General features: G+C 31.3%; 4 protein-coding genes and 1 long non-coding RNA gene across 19 annotated transcripts in view; 3 read left to right on the forward strand and 2 right to left on the reverse strand.

Annotated features, from left to right (window-relative positions):
- Positions 1 to 6122: 6122 nt before the first annotated feature.
- LOC137000014 (uncharacterized) lies at positions 6123 to 14675 on the reverse strand. Its single transcript, XR_010890331.1, has 2 exons — positions 14526 to 14675; positions 6123 to 6396 (listed from the first exon to the last, which is right to left on the reverse strand). It is a non-coding gene; the product is annotated as an uncharacterized lncRNA (long non-coding RNA).
- LOC137000004 (uncharacterized) lies at positions 6852 to 9793 on the forward strand. 4 transcript variants are annotated; one of them, XM_067355487.1, is made up of 7 exons: positions 6852 to 7219; positions 7295 to 7493; positions 7589 to 7777; positions 7888 to 8005; positions 8474 to 8674; positions 8797 to 8879; positions 8971 to 9793. In XM_067355487.1, exons 1-7 carry the CDS (start codon positions 7200 to 7202, stop codon positions 9166 to 9168), a joined length of 1008 nt encoding a protein of 335 aa, XP_067211588.1. In that variant the 5' UTR covers positions 6852 to 7199; the 3' UTR covers positions 9169 to 9793. The 4 variants fall into 4 exon arrangements, with proteins under 4 accessions (XP_067211588.1, XP_067211586.1, XP_067211587.1 ...); XM_067355485.1 differs by having other exon boundaries at positions 6854 to 7219; positions 8399 to 8674; XM_067355486.1 differs by having other exon boundaries at positions 6855 to 7223; positions 8399 to 8674.
- Positions 9984 to 11973, reverse strand: LOC105668150 (putative nuclease HARBI1). Its single transcript, XM_012360379.2, has 5 exons — positions 11825 to 11973; positions 11340 to 11573; positions 10892 to 11221; positions 10667 to 10811; positions 9984 to 10475 (listed from the first exon to the last, which is right to left on the reverse strand). The coding sequence occupies exons 2-5, from the start codon at positions 11571 to 11573 to the stop codon at positions 10066 to 10068; spliced, it is 1119 nt and encodes a 372-aa protein (XP_012215802.2). The 5' UTR covers positions 11825 to 11973; the 3' UTR covers positions 9984 to 10065.
- Positions 12264 to 13434, forward strand: LOC105668151 (ribosomal RNA small subunit methyltransferase NEP1). Of its 2 annotated transcripts, none has more exons than XM_067355492.1 (4): positions 12264 to 12498; positions 12680 to 12923; positions 13008 to 13223; positions 13301 to 13434. In XM_067355492.1, exons 1-4 carry the CDS (start codon positions 12358 to 12360, stop codon positions 13303 to 13305), a joined length of 606 nt encoding a protein of 201 aa, XP_067211593.1. In that variant the 5' UTR covers positions 12264 to 12357; the 3' UTR covers positions 13306 to 13434. The 2 variants fall into 2 exon arrangements, with proteins under 2 accessions (XP_067211593.1, XP_012215803.1); XM_012360380.2 differs by having other exon boundaries at positions 12272 to 12498; positions 13008 to 13216.
- A 62-nt stretch (positions 14676 to 14737) lies between the features above and the next one.
- Positions 14738 to 18954, forward strand: part of LOC105668126 (bromodomain-containing protein 3) — a 30845-nt gene continuing 26628 nt past the window's right edge. For 5 of the 11 annotated variants that reach the window (XM_012360312.2, XM_012360325.2, XM_067355443.1 and 2 more), the window contains exons 1-2: positions 16217 to 16688; positions 18630 to 18917. In XM_012360312.2, coding sequence (XP_012215735.1) covers positions 18907 to 18917 — 11 coding nt within the window. In that variant the 5' untranslated portion in view covers positions 16217 to 16688; positions 18630 to 18906. Of the gene's footprint in view, positions 15008 to 16215; positions 16689 to 16723; positions 16872 to 18629; positions 18918 to 18954 lie in introns of those variants that run through there. The other 6 variants (XM_067355448.1, XM_067355450.1, XM_067355444.1 and 3 more) reach the window with 4 other exon arrangements.

The raw sequence follows: 18954 nt of genomic DNA on the forward strand, positions 1-18954 counted from the left end.
TTGTTGACGCTTATCCGCGACGCTGATTGGTTATCTCGATTATTCTGACAGTTTGATAGTTTAAGAGCAAAGATTATTTTGACGGTTATTTAAAATTTTAAAAATTTTATTAAAATATTTAGATTTCATAATTATTAAATTATTATAATAAGTGCACGGGCGCAGCGCGCGCTTGTATTGTTCTAGTATAACTATAAAAGTATAATATAGAGGAGATGCCTTGGCAACAACTTTAGTGAACTTTGTTCTTTGATCAGAACATTTTTCCGAATACTTTATAACATGCTAATCTTTATTTCTAATTTTCTTTATCTTATCAATTACACTTGCGCGACAAACATTGATTACACAAACGGCACAAACGATGCGTTATGCATATATACCATATATGCATATATCGCAGCGCGACGCATATAGTGCGACATTGAAAGCTCATTTCTAAAAGATGCGATTTCGAAACATAATAAAATCATATATGGTTGTATTCAGCGTAAAACATGCTACAACTTTTGTCATAACAAAAATTTTGAAATTCGTAAAAATAATAAGAAGGGGTAAGGATAAATTAAAAAATATAAAATTTTTTAAAAATCGAGCTACGCGGTTATAAAGCTCATAAAAGACCATGCAACTTTTATTCGAAACATTTTTTGATATCTCTTACAGTTTTGACGATATTCAGTCAAAACCAAAAAAACCGTTTTAGCTTGTAGGGGTTGTTTCAACCCTAAACGTGTGAGAAAGCACATAAAAAAAAATACGTGTCTCTTATTTTGAGCTACTTTACAACATATTTAAAGCTCGTCAAAATCAGAGGGGAACACTTGGGTCCCTTTCCTTGTTAGTGGGATACCCTTTTTGTTTTATAGCTTCGGTAAGTCTTTTTGGTATCGATCCTACTATTTTTTTCAAATAATCGCTGTCTATTTTTTGCCATTTCTTTTGTAATCTATTTTGCAACTCAGTTTTGCTTGTAATAGAATGTTTGCGAATTTTTTCTGTAGTACTCTTCGAACTGTTTCGTGGGAAACTTCTTTTTCAGAGAAATTTTGAAGAAGGGAGTTTATTCGGGGAGCACTTATCTTCGGATTTTCTTTAACTTTCCTAACTACAAACGCTCTTCTGAGGAATTTAATAATTTCTTTCTACCACGGCCTGTTTTATTTTCTATTCGTCCTTCTTCTTTGTATCGTTTAATAACGTTGCGCGCCGTCAAATAACTTTTACAAACAATACTTCCAATTTCTCTTAAAGATTTACTATTTTTTCAATAAAAAATAATTAATTTCCTAACTTCAAGATTTGTTTCTTTGCTTTTTCTGCCCATGATAATGAATTATTGAAACAAAAAGTTAAAAATTGAAATCGATGCTTACTGAATGCTTTTCTATGTTATACTGACTATCTTAAGCAACAATCAGAAACAAATACTCATCGAAGTTAGTAGACTGCATTTGTTTTAGTCGGTTCATAGCGTGAGCGAATAATTTTGTGACGTGAAATCGTGTAAAGAATTGTTATGATCTGCTTTTCTGTAATTATAAACCACAATGTTTCAAATTTTTTTTACGATTCTGTTATATTGAACTGTAAACTATGAATTTTCAAATTAAAAAATTTCAAAAAGTCCTTTGTTGTCTCATTATTTCATTCATTTTTGTTGCATATTTTTATTTATCAATCTTTTATAAATAACATTTTTAAAATAATTTTTGACAATACTTGATTTATAAAGGATTGGTAAATACACAATTTTAAAAAAGAGCAATTTTTAGGGTAGTTATATTTTAAAAAATAAACAAGTATTCGATCCGACCAATATAGTTTCAAGTTTTATGACACGGTTTTTTTCAATTAATATCCCATACAGCACACAAAGATTGCATACACATTGCATCAATCTTTCATCGCAATGTTGCAATATTGCAAATTCACTGCAAAATGTTGTTGCATCATTGCTGTGGGATTGCAGCAACGTTAAAATGTCCGCTTTTAGGAAGATTGTAACGAAATATTACAGTAATATTGCAATGTAATGAATTTGCAATAATGCATTGTTATTGCAATTTTAGAATAATGTTGCATATATTTTTATTTATTCGGACATTTATCTGTCCGATTTCTAAACAATCAGTTCAATATCTGAATTCCCTGTGTTGAGATCGTATCAGAAAAATTAAACTGATAAAAATAATTACTATGTCTTTAATCTTACTAGCCACTCTTTGCAAGTTTCATAATAATCATCATGACTAAAACTTAAATACGAGATAGATTTTGCAACGCGCGTCGCATAGCGGTAAACAAACGAACTAGCGATTACCGAATATTACTATTGCAATGTTATTGGAATGTTGCTGTCACGTTCTCATGAAATATTACAATTACAGGTTGCAATAATGTCTCAACAATATTACATTGCAACTTGCAAGATTGTAACATTGCTGCAATGTAATTGCAATGTTCTGTGCTGTATGGGATACAATATTTGTTTTAGAAAAAATTAAAGTCTTCCAGAACAAGCACACAAAATTTTGTGTATGTGTAGTGTTAAGAATATAGAATTAGATTTTAAAACTTAATTGTTAAATGAAACTTTGTGCGGTGCACACTTGCTTGCGGCGGTTCATGACTATACCCAGTAAGCAAGAAACATTAACTCAACGTTCTGAAATATTAATTTTATGTAAATTTTTATAATGTTTAGATATAATGTTGTATACATATTTTAAATATATTATTTTATAATATAGTTTTTTTAAATATCAGAGAAATATTTCTAAAACATTATTTAAAACTTTGTTTTCAATGTTATTTTAACACTTCTATTTGCTGCAAGTTCAACAAAGTTACAATAGTTTTAATTTGATGAAATCTTACGTTTAAAATAACGTTATAATGATAAAGATTTTGTGTTGTTTTAATGTTTTTTTTATATTATTTTAATATTAAATTTATAAGAAAGAAATATTATAAAACTATTTTATAGAATTATATAAAGTAAAAATAATTGATAATAATATTTATGTAACTAACATTAAGTTTGCAGATAAGTAATGTCAAAATTCTTTGCGAAAGAAAGCCCTATTATATATAGCTATCTCTATTCTCAATGTAAGCGTCAACTCGTATGAACAACGTGCAACGCGCAACGTGCAGTATTGTCAATACTGAAAATCTATAAGATATGTGACATGATATAAACTATAAATTTCCAGCACTGAATTTCGGAACGTAGCGTATGTGTAATCCTTCTCGGCAGCTTCGTGATGTGTGTGCAAGCACGTGCATTTATAATCTCATATATCTTTGATTTTTGCAAGTGATTGCAGGAAGAACTTTATTGAGTGAAAAATTATAACATTGATGTTATGTTACTTTGTATTTACTAAGAATATGAAATAAATAATAAAATATTAATAATGTGTGAATGTTGACCCAGTAAGCAAGAAATCATTGATATAACGTTATTTTAACGATATTTGGTAATATGTAACATTGTTAAATATGTAGGTTTTAACGTTCTAATCGACGTCATTATAAACAAACTTTGACACTGATTTTAAGGTTTCAATAACGTTGAAATGGGAGTGTCTTAATATTACGAATAATGTTGTGCAAATGTTTTTTATAATTTTAATATAATGTTTTTCATATAACATTAAATAAATGATTAAATTTAAACTTACTTTTAACCTTATTTTATCATTATATTAACATTGACACAATATTAATATTTTATTATTTATTTCATATTCTTAGTAAATACAAAGTAACATAACATCAATGTTATAATTTTCCACTCAATAAAGTTCTTCCTGCAATCACTTGCAAAAATCAAAGATATATGAGATTATAAATGCACGTGCTTGCACACACATCACGAAGCTGCCGAGAAGGATTACACATACGCTGCGTTCCAAAATTCACTGCTGCCAGTGCTGGAAATTTATAATTCATATCATGTCACATATCTTATAGATTTTCAGTATTGGCAATGCATAAGTGGCATTTGTATTTGGTTCATCTGTTTCATTTTTATTCATTACAGGTGGATCAGATATATCGAAAAGTGTTGGTATGGCGTTTGGTTTTAATTTTCGATTATTGCTCGACCAGTCTCAAACTGTGATTCTTCAAAATGTTTCTGAAATAAAAAAACTGCTTATAAGATAAATGTCCTTATTAATTACAGTTATTCATATTTATGTAATTTCAAACAGTAACAAATCTGAACTACACTTAAGAGGATGCTGGAGTTCTGTTTTACCACATGAATGCTGTATTTTTCCTGACTTTTTTCTAACAAATACAGCTTTTTTCTGCCTGCATAGAATTAAAAATCCTTTTGCAAGATTAAAGAGCACATAAAAAGGGAATTCGCGTTGGTCGAAAAAATTCGGAAAAATAAAGTTATTTATAACATTAATTTTTATTGACATACTCTTAGGATAACATGTCTTTTAGAGCTATCAATTTTAGCTTTTTATAAAAGTTTAACAATTTTAATACACCGAATAAGAGCAGCGCGAATTGCGGACTGCAGAATAGAATGTTATGGAACCATTAAAATTGGGCTGAAAAGTCTAATGTAAAAAATATTCTTGTCCGACTATTTTTACATACGTGTGCGTCCAATATCGGTATAACAGATGAAAAAATAACAGAAGATTAGTTCCAGGATAATATCAGAGAGGCGCTATACAATAATATGCAAATATATACACGCACCACACATACGCATACACAATACATTCATACTTATAGCGTTTTCGATTATACAGGATTTGAACGACCCAGGGTTGATCAATCACTATTTTACTATAAATGCAAGTCTTTCATTGGTGGAGAGGTTGCAATGACGTCATTAACCAACCCTGGGTCGTTCAAATCCTGTATAATCGAAAACGCTATTAGATTATGACTTATGCCGATAATATCACTCTCATTTTTAGTTCCATCGAAATGATGGCGCTTTCGCGTCGGAGTTCGTCAGGCACTCCAGCATCCTCTTAAAAAAACGATCCATGATTATAAATAAACAGAAAAAGCTACGTAAATTGGTAATTTAAGAGAATAAACTTACTTCACAGAGGCACGATGATTTGGTTGGTGTCCAAGACTCTCTGCGGAGATTACGTATCCATTGCTGTCGACGAACATCATCCGTAAGAAACAAAAATAATCGAGCGCCTTTTTCTGTTCTATTGGTACAATTGACCGCAACGCAGCAAAGCATTTTGTATCTTTTTTTTGTTCACAGTCGGATAATCAAAATACACGTAAACACAAAGTTCGAGCAGCTTAGAAGCCATAACCTAATCATCATAAACTTCTCAGCTCAGTGACAGAGGCGAGAAGGCAAGGAGTGGGGGAATGGAACAAAAATGGCGGAGACGTGAGCAGACGTGAGAATACTCACAATTTATAGTGCTTTAATAATAAGGCTTTCTCTCGCAAAAAATTTTGACATTACTTATTTGCAAACTTAATGTTAGTTACATAAATATTATTATCAATTATTTTTACTTTATATAATTTTATAAAATAGTTTTATAATATTTTTTTCTTATAAATTTAATATTAAAATAATATAAAAAAAACATTATAACAACACAAAATCTTTATCATTATAACGTTATTTTAAACATAAGATTTCATCAAATTAAAACTATTGTAACTATGTTGAACTTGCAGCAAATAGAAGTGTTAAAATAACATTGAAAACAAAGTTTTAAATAATGTTTTAAAAATATTTCTCTGATATTTAAGAAAACTATATTATAAAATAATATATTTAAAATATGTATACAACATTATATCTAAACATTATGAAAATTTACATAAAATTAATATTTCAGAACATTGATTTAATGTTTCTTGTTTACTGAGAAGTTATTGGTCATTACTGTATGAAATATCTATAAGAGTTTATCATCTTTTTAAATATTGACAAAAATGCAATACTTTACTTACACACACGCACGCACACACACACACAAAATTATAGAAGTAATTTATTAAAATAATTTAAATGTACATTTTCAAATTACACAGGTTATTGAAAATAACTGATTTTTTGCTAAATAAACTGTAAATGCAAAAATAAATGCTACAATACATGTATTTACAATACGTGTGTATTTATATTTCAAATCTGATTGATATACATAATCATGTTTTACAAGTATGCATTACCGACACTTTGTAGATATAGCACATATCGGAACCAAAAAGTCGTGGACATAGCACGGAAGAGACCCAAAAGATCGTGGAAATTACCTACGGGATTCGTAGACATTGGCTACGTAGTTCAATGTGCACGTTTTGTGCACATAGAGGCGCTAGCCCACAGAAACACGAAAAATGCGGGCATGTCCACTCTCAGTCTTCTCTCTGGTCAAAGAATGTAATGGAAAGCAAAAATGGTACTAGGAGTCGACTTGTGTTACTAAGGCCGAATTCCCACTGAGCGCGTCACGTGTCGGCGTCATCTGTCGCGTCACGAATTAATCGAAACATTCCATTTTATTCGCGCGGCAAATAATGCAATAAAATGGGATGTTTTGATTGGTTAATTCGTGACGCAGCGGATAACGTGACGCGTGATGCGCTTAGTGGAAATTTGGTCTAAATGCAAAACACCCAGTGTAGTCTGATACGGGCATTAGGAGTGAAAATTTTATGTGAATTCGACGAATAGAATAGTCGAATTTAATAGCGTTTTCGATTATACAGGATTTGAACGACCCAGGGTTGGTTAATGACGTCATTGCAACCTCTCCACCAATGAAAGACTTGCATTTATAGTAAAATAGTGATTGATCAACCCTGTGCCGGGATTCTGTAACTCTTTAACGACAAAAATCGTTATCGTTAACTGACGACAATTGTCGCTTGCGCGACCGACGACCATCATTGTGGGTGATTCTGTAACATGGCCTTAACGATTGTAATCGATGCAAAAATCGTTACAAATGTATCGAAATAATTCGATAGATGTGCAACGTTGCCAGACTTTAAGCAGTTAAAATCTAGTAACTTTTGAGAGAATTTAAGAACACGTATACACAAAACTAGATCTTGTGGATAGACTTCATTAAAATTAGTCTATGATTTTCAATACATTTTGACAGTCAAACAATTAGTCACAGAATTAAACACATTAGAAATAATAATAATTATAAAATAATTGGAAAATGTCACAAGTCATATATAAGTAAGTATGTATTATAATATGAAATATATATATATATATATATATAATAGAACATAATTAATTTTTATTTTACAGCAAAAAAACAAGAACTGCAAGAGCATCACAGTTACAGTTAACAAAAATGGTTGATTATTTTTATTTAAACAAGGGTCTTGCGGAAGGAAAGTTTCACGCTCTACATGGAAAAGAAGAAGCTCAAGAAAAATGGACAGAATTAGCAAACGAATTGAATTCCTTTCAAGGAGCGACAAAAACAGTTGAACAATGGCAAGTGGTATGAAAAATTATATGCATATATATATTTAGTATAAATACAAAATCTTACAAGTTCTGTATTAATATGTTGGTTTATTTACATATATGGTTAAGGTTTGGAGAGACTTAAAAAGTCGCACTTCTCTAAAAGTAAAAGAATTGCGAAAGGCGAAGAGATTAACAGGGAATAAAGCTATCGCGCAACCTGAATTGACAGAATTTGAGCAACGTATAATTGGAATAATAGAAGCCGAATATGTTGAAGGAAGTAAATATTGTGCAGATAGTATCCCTGATGAGGAGGTAATTTTTATAAACTTTTAAAATTATGTTATGTATACAGCAATATGTTATATTTAATAAAAGTAGTAATTGTTTTTAAATATATAATACTTATTTGTCTATGTATATAGAATTTGCTGGAAGAACTTGAACATGGAAATAATTCAGTTTTGTCGGAAATTCCACAAGTGATAAGCGTTTGTACAAATATTCCACACGAAATTTCTCAAGACTCGCAATATGTAAATGGTAAGAAACCTAATTTTTGTTTTTAAAATATGTTAATATGTTCTATAAAATTTGTAAATTTTTTTCGGTTTTTTTTATAATAGCAATAAATAAATTCTAATAAAATTAACAATAATTATATAATGAGTAATTGTATAATGATACGTAATATATGTGCAGTAAAATAATAATAACTAAAGAGTATATAAAGTAATAACTAAGTGAATAAAAACATATTGTCATATTTTTTAAATATTTTATTATTATTAAATTTCAAAATTATTAAATTATTTGATTTCTAATTGCTTAAGTTGTTTTTTAAACTATATAATACATAATTACTGTTGATGCAGATTATTTTCGAACTAACATATTAAAATATGAAATATTTGGAAAATGTTCTTTCTTTTGCAGCTAATTCCTTGAAAAATAATGACAAGGACTTAATTCTCGATGATGATTATTCATTTGATAACAATTTTTTATCAGGACATAATGAAATTGAAAATTCTGATACTCACATTCAGAACCAAAACAATCAAAACCTCGCTAATTACGAATCAAGAAAGGCTTCAAAAACTGTTACATCTCTTAAGACAAATAGAAATACCCCGTATCTTCCAACATCAAAAGCAAAACAGTCAAATAGTTCTTCACAAAATATTAATTTGCCCATTTCTTCAAATAGAGGTAACATTAAAATCTATTTAGATTATAATTTTTTCAATTTTTTTATTTTTTGACATTTATTTATAATTTTAATAACAGTACATAAAATTTATAAATGTGTTTTACATCTCTTAATTTTATAGCTAATCGAGTTACACCGTCAGCATTGTATTCATCAAAGGAGCACTTCCAATCAATTGCTCAGAAGCAGGCTGATGCTAAATTTGTAAGACAAAATTTTCAATTAGCGTAAAATGTGTGATTTTTTTTAAAACAAATTATGTAAAAATTTATGAAATATATTGAAATGTTTGCAGATGCATGCTGAATCTGCCAAAGTGCAAGCAGAGGCATCTAAAATGAGTGCACTTGCAATGACTGAAATTGCACATGCTATACAAAAGTTGGCAGATACTGCTGCTGTACAAGCTGTTAATGATAGTGAACGAATACGGGTTTTCGAGAAACTTACAACAATCTTGGAAAATCTGTCGCCTACTTATCTGAACGAATAACTTTTGTGATATATGGAGCTTATATAATGATATCGTTATAAATTATGGAATAGGAGGTGTGATCTCTCTATTACAGCAAATTATTTAATATAATTAATAGTATTGCCATTTAAGTTATGTTAGTTTTCATATTATAAAATTTTAATATATAATATTTTTTTGGAGACCAGTTCCTAGAGAATTGAAGACTGTGAATACCATTCTGCCAAATGTGATTTGCTCTACCGTACATTGTATTTTTATAACTATAAGTTAATCTATAGTATCTATAATAACTGTATTTATTCAATAATTTTTTTTATTTTATTTTCAATGTAAAGTTATGCAATATTTATAACATTTGCAATGTTAAGTTTTGCAATATTAAATTTTAAGTTAAGTTTTAAGATAAGTTAAGTACCTTTTTTAAAATTCTATAAACATATACGTGAAAATAGCATACTAAAGATGTGATATTATCAAAGACATAATATTATGAATATGATATGAAAGAAATGTATATATAACATAGTAATGTATTTTTTGTAACAGATTTGTGTATTTTAATTTTTATATTCAAACCTGTGTATACATGTATGTTATTGTCGATTATATGCTAATAATATTTTTCAATTGAGTAAAATTATTTGGCAATTTGTTAATTTTATTTGCTTTTTATTACACTATAGTGGATTGAAATAAATAAACAACTCATAATCATAATAAAAAAATATTTAATTTTTTTCTTATTTTTTTTATAAATCATTCACGATTGAATACAATTTGCTATATTTTAACTAGTTATAAACATTTTTATTATAGTATGCTAACTCAAGTTTTAAAAAATTTCAGTCTTTTATTTTAAATTTACATTATACTTATATTATACATATATTATACATTATACATTGTGCAATTTTATCTAGTAAATCTTTCTGCTATTAAACGATCTTGAATGCGACGTGCAATAGCAAGAGGTCCACGAATATTATTATCCAAATTTATATCATGAGCATTATTACAATTTTCATATATATGTTCGTTATCATTATACTCATCTAATAGATCATCATTAAATATGCCGTGATAATTCCGCATATTATGGAGGACTGCGCAAACGTTGATAATTCTTCCAGCAAAGCCAGGCTCATATTGCAAAACTCTGTGGCGAGACAGACATCTCCAGGTAGACTTCAAAACACCAAAGAGACGTTCAATACAATTTCTTGCGCTACATAATGCTTCGTTATATGCAAAACGTGGAGTTCCTTCCGGCTCTCGTGGCAAAGGAGTTAATAGCCACGGTTCTAACGGATAACCTGAATCACCTGTATAAATAAAATATTCTAGATTTATTTCAGCTCCGTTAAAAATTTTTTAATACATTTTAAATTCAACACAACATAAAATTTATGCATTAGAATAAACAGTAGAGTATAAAGTATTATGTCGACAATAAATCGACAAAATAAAAACTTTGTACAACAAACATCTTTAATAAAAAGTTAAGATTATATACCAATAAGATATGTTTGTCGTTCACCACGATTGTACGCGCGTTCCATAACTCGTCGCGCAGCAGAAGCATTCCATATATATGCATCGTGTCGTGCTCCAGGGTATCTTGCATTAACGTTGAGTATTTTTAAATTAGGGTCACATATCTAATAGATTAAGTTATTGAATGTCATTAATTGGAATATATAAAACACGTTTTGTATGAATCAATGATTTAAATATTTACCATTTGCACATTCAATGAATGATATCCATGATGATTAATGTAGGCTTCTTCATGCTCTTTGGGAGCAAGGATCGCTATGTGAGTACAGTCAATCGCTCCGATAGCTCCTTTAAACGGTTGACGTGCATTTTGAAATTTCATTCTTGCTAATTGCCTGGCTCCTGGAGTCATTGGAAATTGTACCCATTGTCTAAATATTAATTCATTGATCGCATCTGTTACTTTGTGTATACATCTGCTAATCGATGTCTGGCTCATCGAAATGCCCCACTGTTCACCTACTGGACGTTGAAAGCAGCCAGTTGCATAAAATCTTACTGCCGATAATACCTATAACATATAAAATATATATGAATATCATGAACTCAAATAAAGAAAAAGATAAGTATAATAAATGTAATAAAACAAAAATATTGTATATACAGTTACAAATTGTAATTTGTATTACTTGTTTTTCTACAGCCAAACCAGTGATCCTTGTCCGCTGTAATCGAGGTTCTAATGCATCGACAAGATCAAAAATTAAGTCCGGTGTTAAGCGGTACAACTCCCTAAATTCATTATTTGTCAAATCAAATGGATTTTCTGTTGTTCGCAACAATTGTCTCTCTACTCTTCGTTCAAGGTGTTGGACATGATCTTCCATCATTATTAAATTTAAAGCAAGATAGCCGAGAGCCATCTTAAAATAAAAAATTATAAAATTGTTTTATCAGAGAAAATATTAACAGTTTAAATCGACTACAATACTATTTTTATTTTACATTGTTTATCTAAGATTGAGATTATGTTTTTTTTATTGTTTTATTCACTTTGAAAACTGAATATTGTATATGTCACTTAAATCTTTACTTTTAAACAAAAATGAAACACTCTGTATATATATGAAAGATAAAAGTTCAAGGCTTAAAGAATGGAAGTATTTACACTTACTTTCAATCCGTATTAGCTGTTTTTATCAATAACTTCTAACATTTTATTGTCACATGTATTACATATATATGTATGCATTCCACACTAACGTATCACCGACTCACATCTACTATCGTTAATGGCTTAGCGAGACCTCCGGCATCGATCGCAATCACATCGACACGGCTTCGATACTTTTCGGAATTTAACGATTCAAATATCGAGAATTGTCGATACCCACTAGTTACAGAATAACCTTTTGCGATTATCATCGATATCGATAGTTAACGATAACGATTTTTGTCGTTAAAGAGTTACAGAATCCCGGCACTGGGTCGTTCAAATCCTGTATAATCGAAAACGCTATAAGTGAAAATTTTCATTTTTCACATTTCTGTTTCTAGGGCAAAATTACATGATCGATGCCCAGTGAAATAACCTCATCACACAGTGCAGCCAATGCGTTCAATTTCACTAGTAAAAGTTGGTAAAAGTTAAACGTGCTTTGTGTGAGAATTTAATTGGGTTCAGATTAAACATTTATTAAATAAACAATGGGAAATAAGAGGAAAAGGCATGATCGCGATGATTATGAATATGATCCTGCTCCTAAACATTTACAAATAAATCACATAAAAAATCAAGAGAAACGTCTTATCATTGTATTAGAGAATGCTCAATTAGAATCTGTGAAGGTAAGGTTATATTTCTTTTTTCTACAATATTTACATTTATATAATATTATATATTTAAATTTAAAATTCTTCTGTTTACTTTTATTAGTTGTTTCTTTGTATGCTTTTTATGTTTTTAACTTTTAATTTACAAAATTAATTAGTTCGTAAAAGAAATTAATTTTATAGTTATATCTTACAGATAGGAAATAGTTTTGAACTATTGAATTGTGATGATCATATAAACATTCTGAAGAAAAACAATCGTGATCCAGGCACATGCAGACCAGACATCACTCATCAATGTCTATTAATGTTGATGGACAGTCCGTTAAATAGAGCTGGATTCTTGCAAGTTTATATCCATACAGAAAAAAATGTATTAATAGAAATTAATCCACAAACTAGGATACCGAGAACATTTAAACGTTTTGCTGGACTGATGGGTAAATATAATCTATTTTTATCATGAGTTAATATTATACACAATCAGTAAATTTATTATTAATCTATTAAATATCTTATTGCAGTACAACTATTACATAAATTTAATATCAGAGCATCTAATGGACCAATGAAGCTTCTTAAAGTAATCAGAAATCCTATATCAGATCACTTGCCAGTTGGTTGTCATAAAACATTAATGTCATTTCATGCAAAAAAAGTGTTAAATCCACGAGAGCTCGTACCTTCTGACGTTCCAATTACAATGGTAGTTGGAGCTATGGCACATGGCCAAGTAAATTGTTATTAAATAATATTGCTACTATATAGCATTAAAAGATATAATTTAGATAAGCTTCATATTTTTGCATCATTTTAGGTTAAAGCAGATTATACAGAAGATACCTTCTCAATAAGCAACTATCCTTTATCAGCTGCTGTTACATGTAGTAAATTATGTACAGCGTTTGAAGAAGTTTGGGGAATCGTCTAATAAAAATCTATACAATATAATATTCGGATATTTTATTTTATAAGAAAAATTGTGTAGTAAATAGGAATGAGAACAAACTTATATATATAATTATTTTCTATTTGATTTTTATTGATTATTTTATTCGTACATATACACAATGCAATTATTTAATTTACACAGATCTTATAGTAGTGTTTTTGATAAATAATTTTATAGTAAAGTTTGATACAATCATATCAAGTATTATATATTAAATTAGCATAGTTTGGTGATGTAAATAATATATGGTAAGGCATATCGTATAAACTGAATTAATTTTTTTAATGATTTCTTTGAAATTAATGATTAAACAAAAAAAAAAAATATTTTTTAGTCATAATTTTAATGACTTTGTTTTTGAAACTTTGTTTTCAAAATTTAAATCTATTTGGAAAATCTTAACTTCCTTTTCTTTAATGAGAATCTTTTTTAGGCACAATAATAACTTTTGCATGATAGTATTTGATAGTTATTTGGGAAATTTTTAAGTTTTTATTTTTATCTGAAGCAAGTAAGATAAAACCGACTTCAAACGATATGTCCAGTGTTTTGTACATTGTGCTAGCTATATGTAATTTTATTTTATAAAAAAAATTGTGTAGTAAATAGGAATGAGAACAAACTTATATATGTGAATATTTTCTATTTGTTTTCTTGTGTTGTCTTTTTTATTAATTATTTTATTCGTACATATACATGATTATTTTAGCAATTATTTTTAATTTACACCAATTTGATAATCATATTTTTGATAAATAATTTTATAGTAAAGTTTGATCAAGAATCATATCAAGTATTATATATTAAATTGGCATAGTTTGGTGATGTAAATAATATATGGTAAGGCATACTGTATAAACTAAATTTATTTCTTTAATGTGTATGTATGTACATACATTGTGCCAGCTATATGTAATTCTTACATGACAGCTAACATTGACTAATCGATTTTTCAACATGCCAAGGAAATAGATACCATTATTTAACGATAATGATTGGGATAGAAAAAACGGCAAAGAAAATTACTAATGTGTGCGTTGAGGCATATTATAACTATGTCATTTGAAAACAGCTTAATGAAAACACTTACCGTTATTTTTATTTACGGATAGGTATACCTGAACGCAATGACTCATCAATATTTGTCCCTTGGACGATTGGGTAGCGTCAAAAAGACGCTATAAACACGAGCCAATCGGTACTCAGAACGCGTAGTTAAATGGTAACCGGAAAATGCGCAAAGCCAGATGCTCTATCATGAACGTATTTCTTTTTTGACTTTCGTATTTCATTACGTCATCAAAGCAGAAGTGGGCTTGTCAATGTCAGGTAGTTTCATCGGAGATAGAGCATCCTGTAGTCTCGTGCGTTATGCTAAACTATCAAGTCTAAGTCGTGTGCGGTACCTTACGACGTGATCACGCAGTGAGAATTAGTCTGATATAGTAACGTGATCGGTTCGTAGTGATTCACAGGTCCTTTGTTGCGACGCCATTTTGTGCCTTTACTGTGAGATAGTGTACATCACATACATATCAACTATTCACCAGGAATCTTCACATAAACTGAAACGTTAGTTCTTTGAAATTACAATATTTCTCGTAAGCATGTTGCGATGAAATAAACGGTTATTATCATCAACACTTGATTTGACTTTCGTAGTGACGTATTACGAGTCCAATATCTGTGGTGTGTTGTAAAGGCCACGCTATATTTTTCAGATCTTAAAAGTATTGTAACGTATTCGAAACTAAATACGTTATAGTATTATACACAGTATTGATATGTATCTCATGTTCTGTACACTCATTTGGTACGTCTGAAAGCCGTAGTGGATGATGCAAAGGTCAATTATTTGCGTATCGCCATATTGAATAATTCTAACGGGATTCGATATGTCAATGACGACGCACACGTCACTGTGGAATGCTACACAAATTACATGAATCTGACCATGTTCAATTGTATTCTCACAATTGTTCTGTTATTTACGACAAGCATTAAAGCGATTATTAGAACATGGTCTGTATATTGGTGGCATAATTATGGATTTTGCATCTTATGCTTTCCCATAATGCGTCGCGTGGCAACAGTAGAATCGTGGAATTGGACCGTTACGAGAGAGAAAGAGACAGACAGACAGATATGATGATTAATAATTTGCAACGTTAAATTGTATACAACAACAGCAAGTTATAATTGCCTCGCGCATTAATTTGGTTAATAACAACGAATTAATTGTTATTGTCATTTATATTAATTTTATTTCGTGTTCGAAGAGTGCATTATGGGTGGACATGGAACGATGGAAATTGACCGTTTATTTTTTGATTGGTTAATAAAGTGTACACGTATATATTTCTCTGCAAATAAAGATGTGTGAATATTACAATATATGTTGCCATTGTACTTTGAATACCGTAATAAAATATCGTAGTGTTCAACAGATTAATACCTACTGCGCCCTCTATATCAATCGACACACTATTATCCAGCATACCTTGCAGAAGCGTATCTATGCATCCTTGTGGTAATCTATTAGGTACATTTTAGGAATTCAAAATTACGGAGAACACTTGAAAGCGACATAGCGTAACAATATTGCTATGATTTGAGTAACTGGATAGGATCGATACTGACAATAAGTATGTTTTATCGAACTAAAGAATCTAACAAAGTCTGGTAGGCGTCGCTGTGTTGTTCATAATTGGCGCGCTTGACTTCGTCCATACTCGGCTAAGTTCAGCAACGCTCGTGTAGTAGTGATAGAGGTGAGGGAGGAGGACGGACAGGTTGTGCTTGCGGAACGACGGAACAGGACCATTTTGGTACGTCGCGGAAGAATGCGTAGCCATTGTTGGTGCTGCGATCGTTAGTTTCTAGATCTGAAATCGTCATGGGCGCGGAAAGGCATTCGACTGCGCTAAGTTCCAGGAAAATATCGTGGCTCAACGCGGGCTATTGATACGGATATCGAATCGCGCAAAGAGACGGACACGTGTACGGATAAGTCTGGGACTAGTTAGTCGGACCGCGTCTCTGCGTTCTCGTCGCGTATGCGAACCGAGCGCTCGTGCTCGCACGAGTGAGAGTGAGTGAGTGATATACGGTAGGGCTACTATTCGCGCGGCGGCCATAACACCGACCCGACCAACCAAACGAGCGAGGGAGAAAGCGTAGTGCGAGTGTCCGAGGCGTAGTGGTAGTGTTTTTCGATTGAATTCCCGTGGAAAAGTGGACTTCCGTTGATCAGGTAAGTGATCGCAAGCGACGCCGGGCCCTGACGGATCCTATAATGCGATAGGTATAAGCGCGCGTGGCGCGTATAGCCGTGGTGATGCACGAGTGCGGCGCGACGTAGCGGCGGGCCCTTGGGAGCTTTCTTTCTCGAACGGCCATACCGCCATGTTGAGACCTACGCCGAATCGAGTGTCCGGTAAGGTAGCCCGGGTTTCCGCGCGCGCGGCAGAGACTCCCGTTCTGGCCTCTCGCGAACATCGTGAATCTTCACGGCGTCATTTTTCTCACCGTGGCGCTAGTCGCCTCGTTCGTTCGTTCGTTCTTTCGTTCGTTTATTCACTCGTTCGCTGGTTCAATTATCTGTGCGGCGGTTTGCTCATGTTTGTTATGTGTTCGCTAAGTGCATCGGCTGGGCGCGGATTCGCTACTCTTTGCCTTGCCATTCTCTCTTATTCATCCTCCACCACTTCCTACTCCACTGCCGCCGTAGTGTTACCGCCACCGCCACCGCCGCTGCCGCTGCCGCTGTTACCGCCGTCGTTGTCGTCGTCATCATCATTATCATCATCATCATCATCATCATCATCATCATTCTCCTCGTTGCCACGCTTATTTCTCTTTCGCGTCTCGTGGATCTCGTCTCTCCTCTTCTCCACGGTCTTTTTCGACCACGGAGCACCTGTTCGAATCGAACGCGAGATCTCTTATCTGTTTGCCCTTGATATACCTGGCTTGCCGCGACTGCAGCTTCTTCACAGCGTGGATTTTTCTGGCAAGATCTTTTTCGTCATATTCGCGAGTCTTATCTATGAATAGCCGAAATTTAACGGCCCATCATCGACGCGATGTGTATGTCTTCCCTTGTGCACTGATAATTTTGCATTTTAATAGCCACCTCACTTTCTATACCAGTGTACCACTTATTTGTGCTACTTTTATCAAACTTTCCATTTTAGCTTACTCTGGCCATTGAGAACCTATATGAGATATACCAAATCTTGTATCCAGTTCCAAATTAAAGTAGGCTTGAAAATTTTTTATCTTTAGAAATATGGAGTCTCGATTATATATATTATATTATAATCAGATGTGTGATGTTTGACGACTATATTATGCCCTCATATAAAGGCCCTGGTTACATTTTCGTACAAGTACAAAGTTATATTATTAAAGATTTCTTCTCTTAATTGTTATATTTAATTATTTTCTTTTTTTATAGAATTAAGTTAGATTGATATAAATTAATGTCTTCTAGTTTATATATATATATATATATATATATATTAAAAAATTTATTTTCTTAACAGCAATATATATATATATATATATCTTAAAATTTTTTTTATCTTAAACAATTGTTTAAGAGATATACACATATATACACACACATGTCTTAAACAAGTGTTTAAGATAAAAAAAGATTTTAAGACTAATTTATCTATTTAAAAGCATTAGATCAATAAATTGTCAAAGAGTATTTATTATGTCTATTTTGAAAGAAAAAAATCGAAGAAATTAAAACTGAAAGAAAACAAGCATATAGTCATTTTTCTATAATTTAAATTAATAATGTGGAAAGAGATTATATACATTATTCAGACAAACACAATACAACTATGTTAATATCTTCAGAATTTTTATTACATGTAACATATATATTATAAATATTAATTTCATTTTTTTAAAGATAATGCAGGATATAATATTCTACATGAAGGAAATTATATATTCATTATTTATATTTTATTTGGTAAACTCTTATTACATAGTAATACACAGCAAGAAATAGATCTTGCTTTTTTAGCATGTACTTGATTCAATTCTGCATGATATGTTAAATAATATATACATATAAATTTCTTGGAAGTACATTTCAATGTGTACAAATTGCTCTAAAGCAATGAAATAATTTTGGGGTTGTTACAATATGGGGTCCTATTGTTATGTTATCCAGATGTTGCTAATGTCGCGAGTCTTGCCTGGAGGTACGGAGTCTCACAGCAGTATACAGGGCTGACATTCAAAGTACTACCATTTGGTAGGCTTGAGTAGTGTTATGCCTCCTCGGCACCACTCTTCCTGGTTGCAGCATAATCATCTTGGCGAGCAATTAATGAGCTGCCATGCTCAATTCAGAATATATACTTGCCATCTCAATTGTTGATGAAGCCTCATAGCGTCAAGCATCAACGTAAGGCAGTTACCTGCTGCGTAGCATTTATGTATCATATATGTCGGAAAGGTAGGTGAAGCTCATTATCGTGAATTGGATGAGCTAT

The sequence above is a fragment of the Linepithema humile genome, chromosome 5, assembly GCF_040581485.1.
Source record: "Linepithema humile isolate Giens D197 chromosome 5, Lhum_UNIL_v1.0, whole genome shotgun sequence".
In the NCBI taxonomy this organism is placed as follows: domain Eukaryota; kingdom Metazoa; phylum Arthropoda; class Insecta; order Hymenoptera; family Formicidae; genus Linepithema; species Linepithema humile.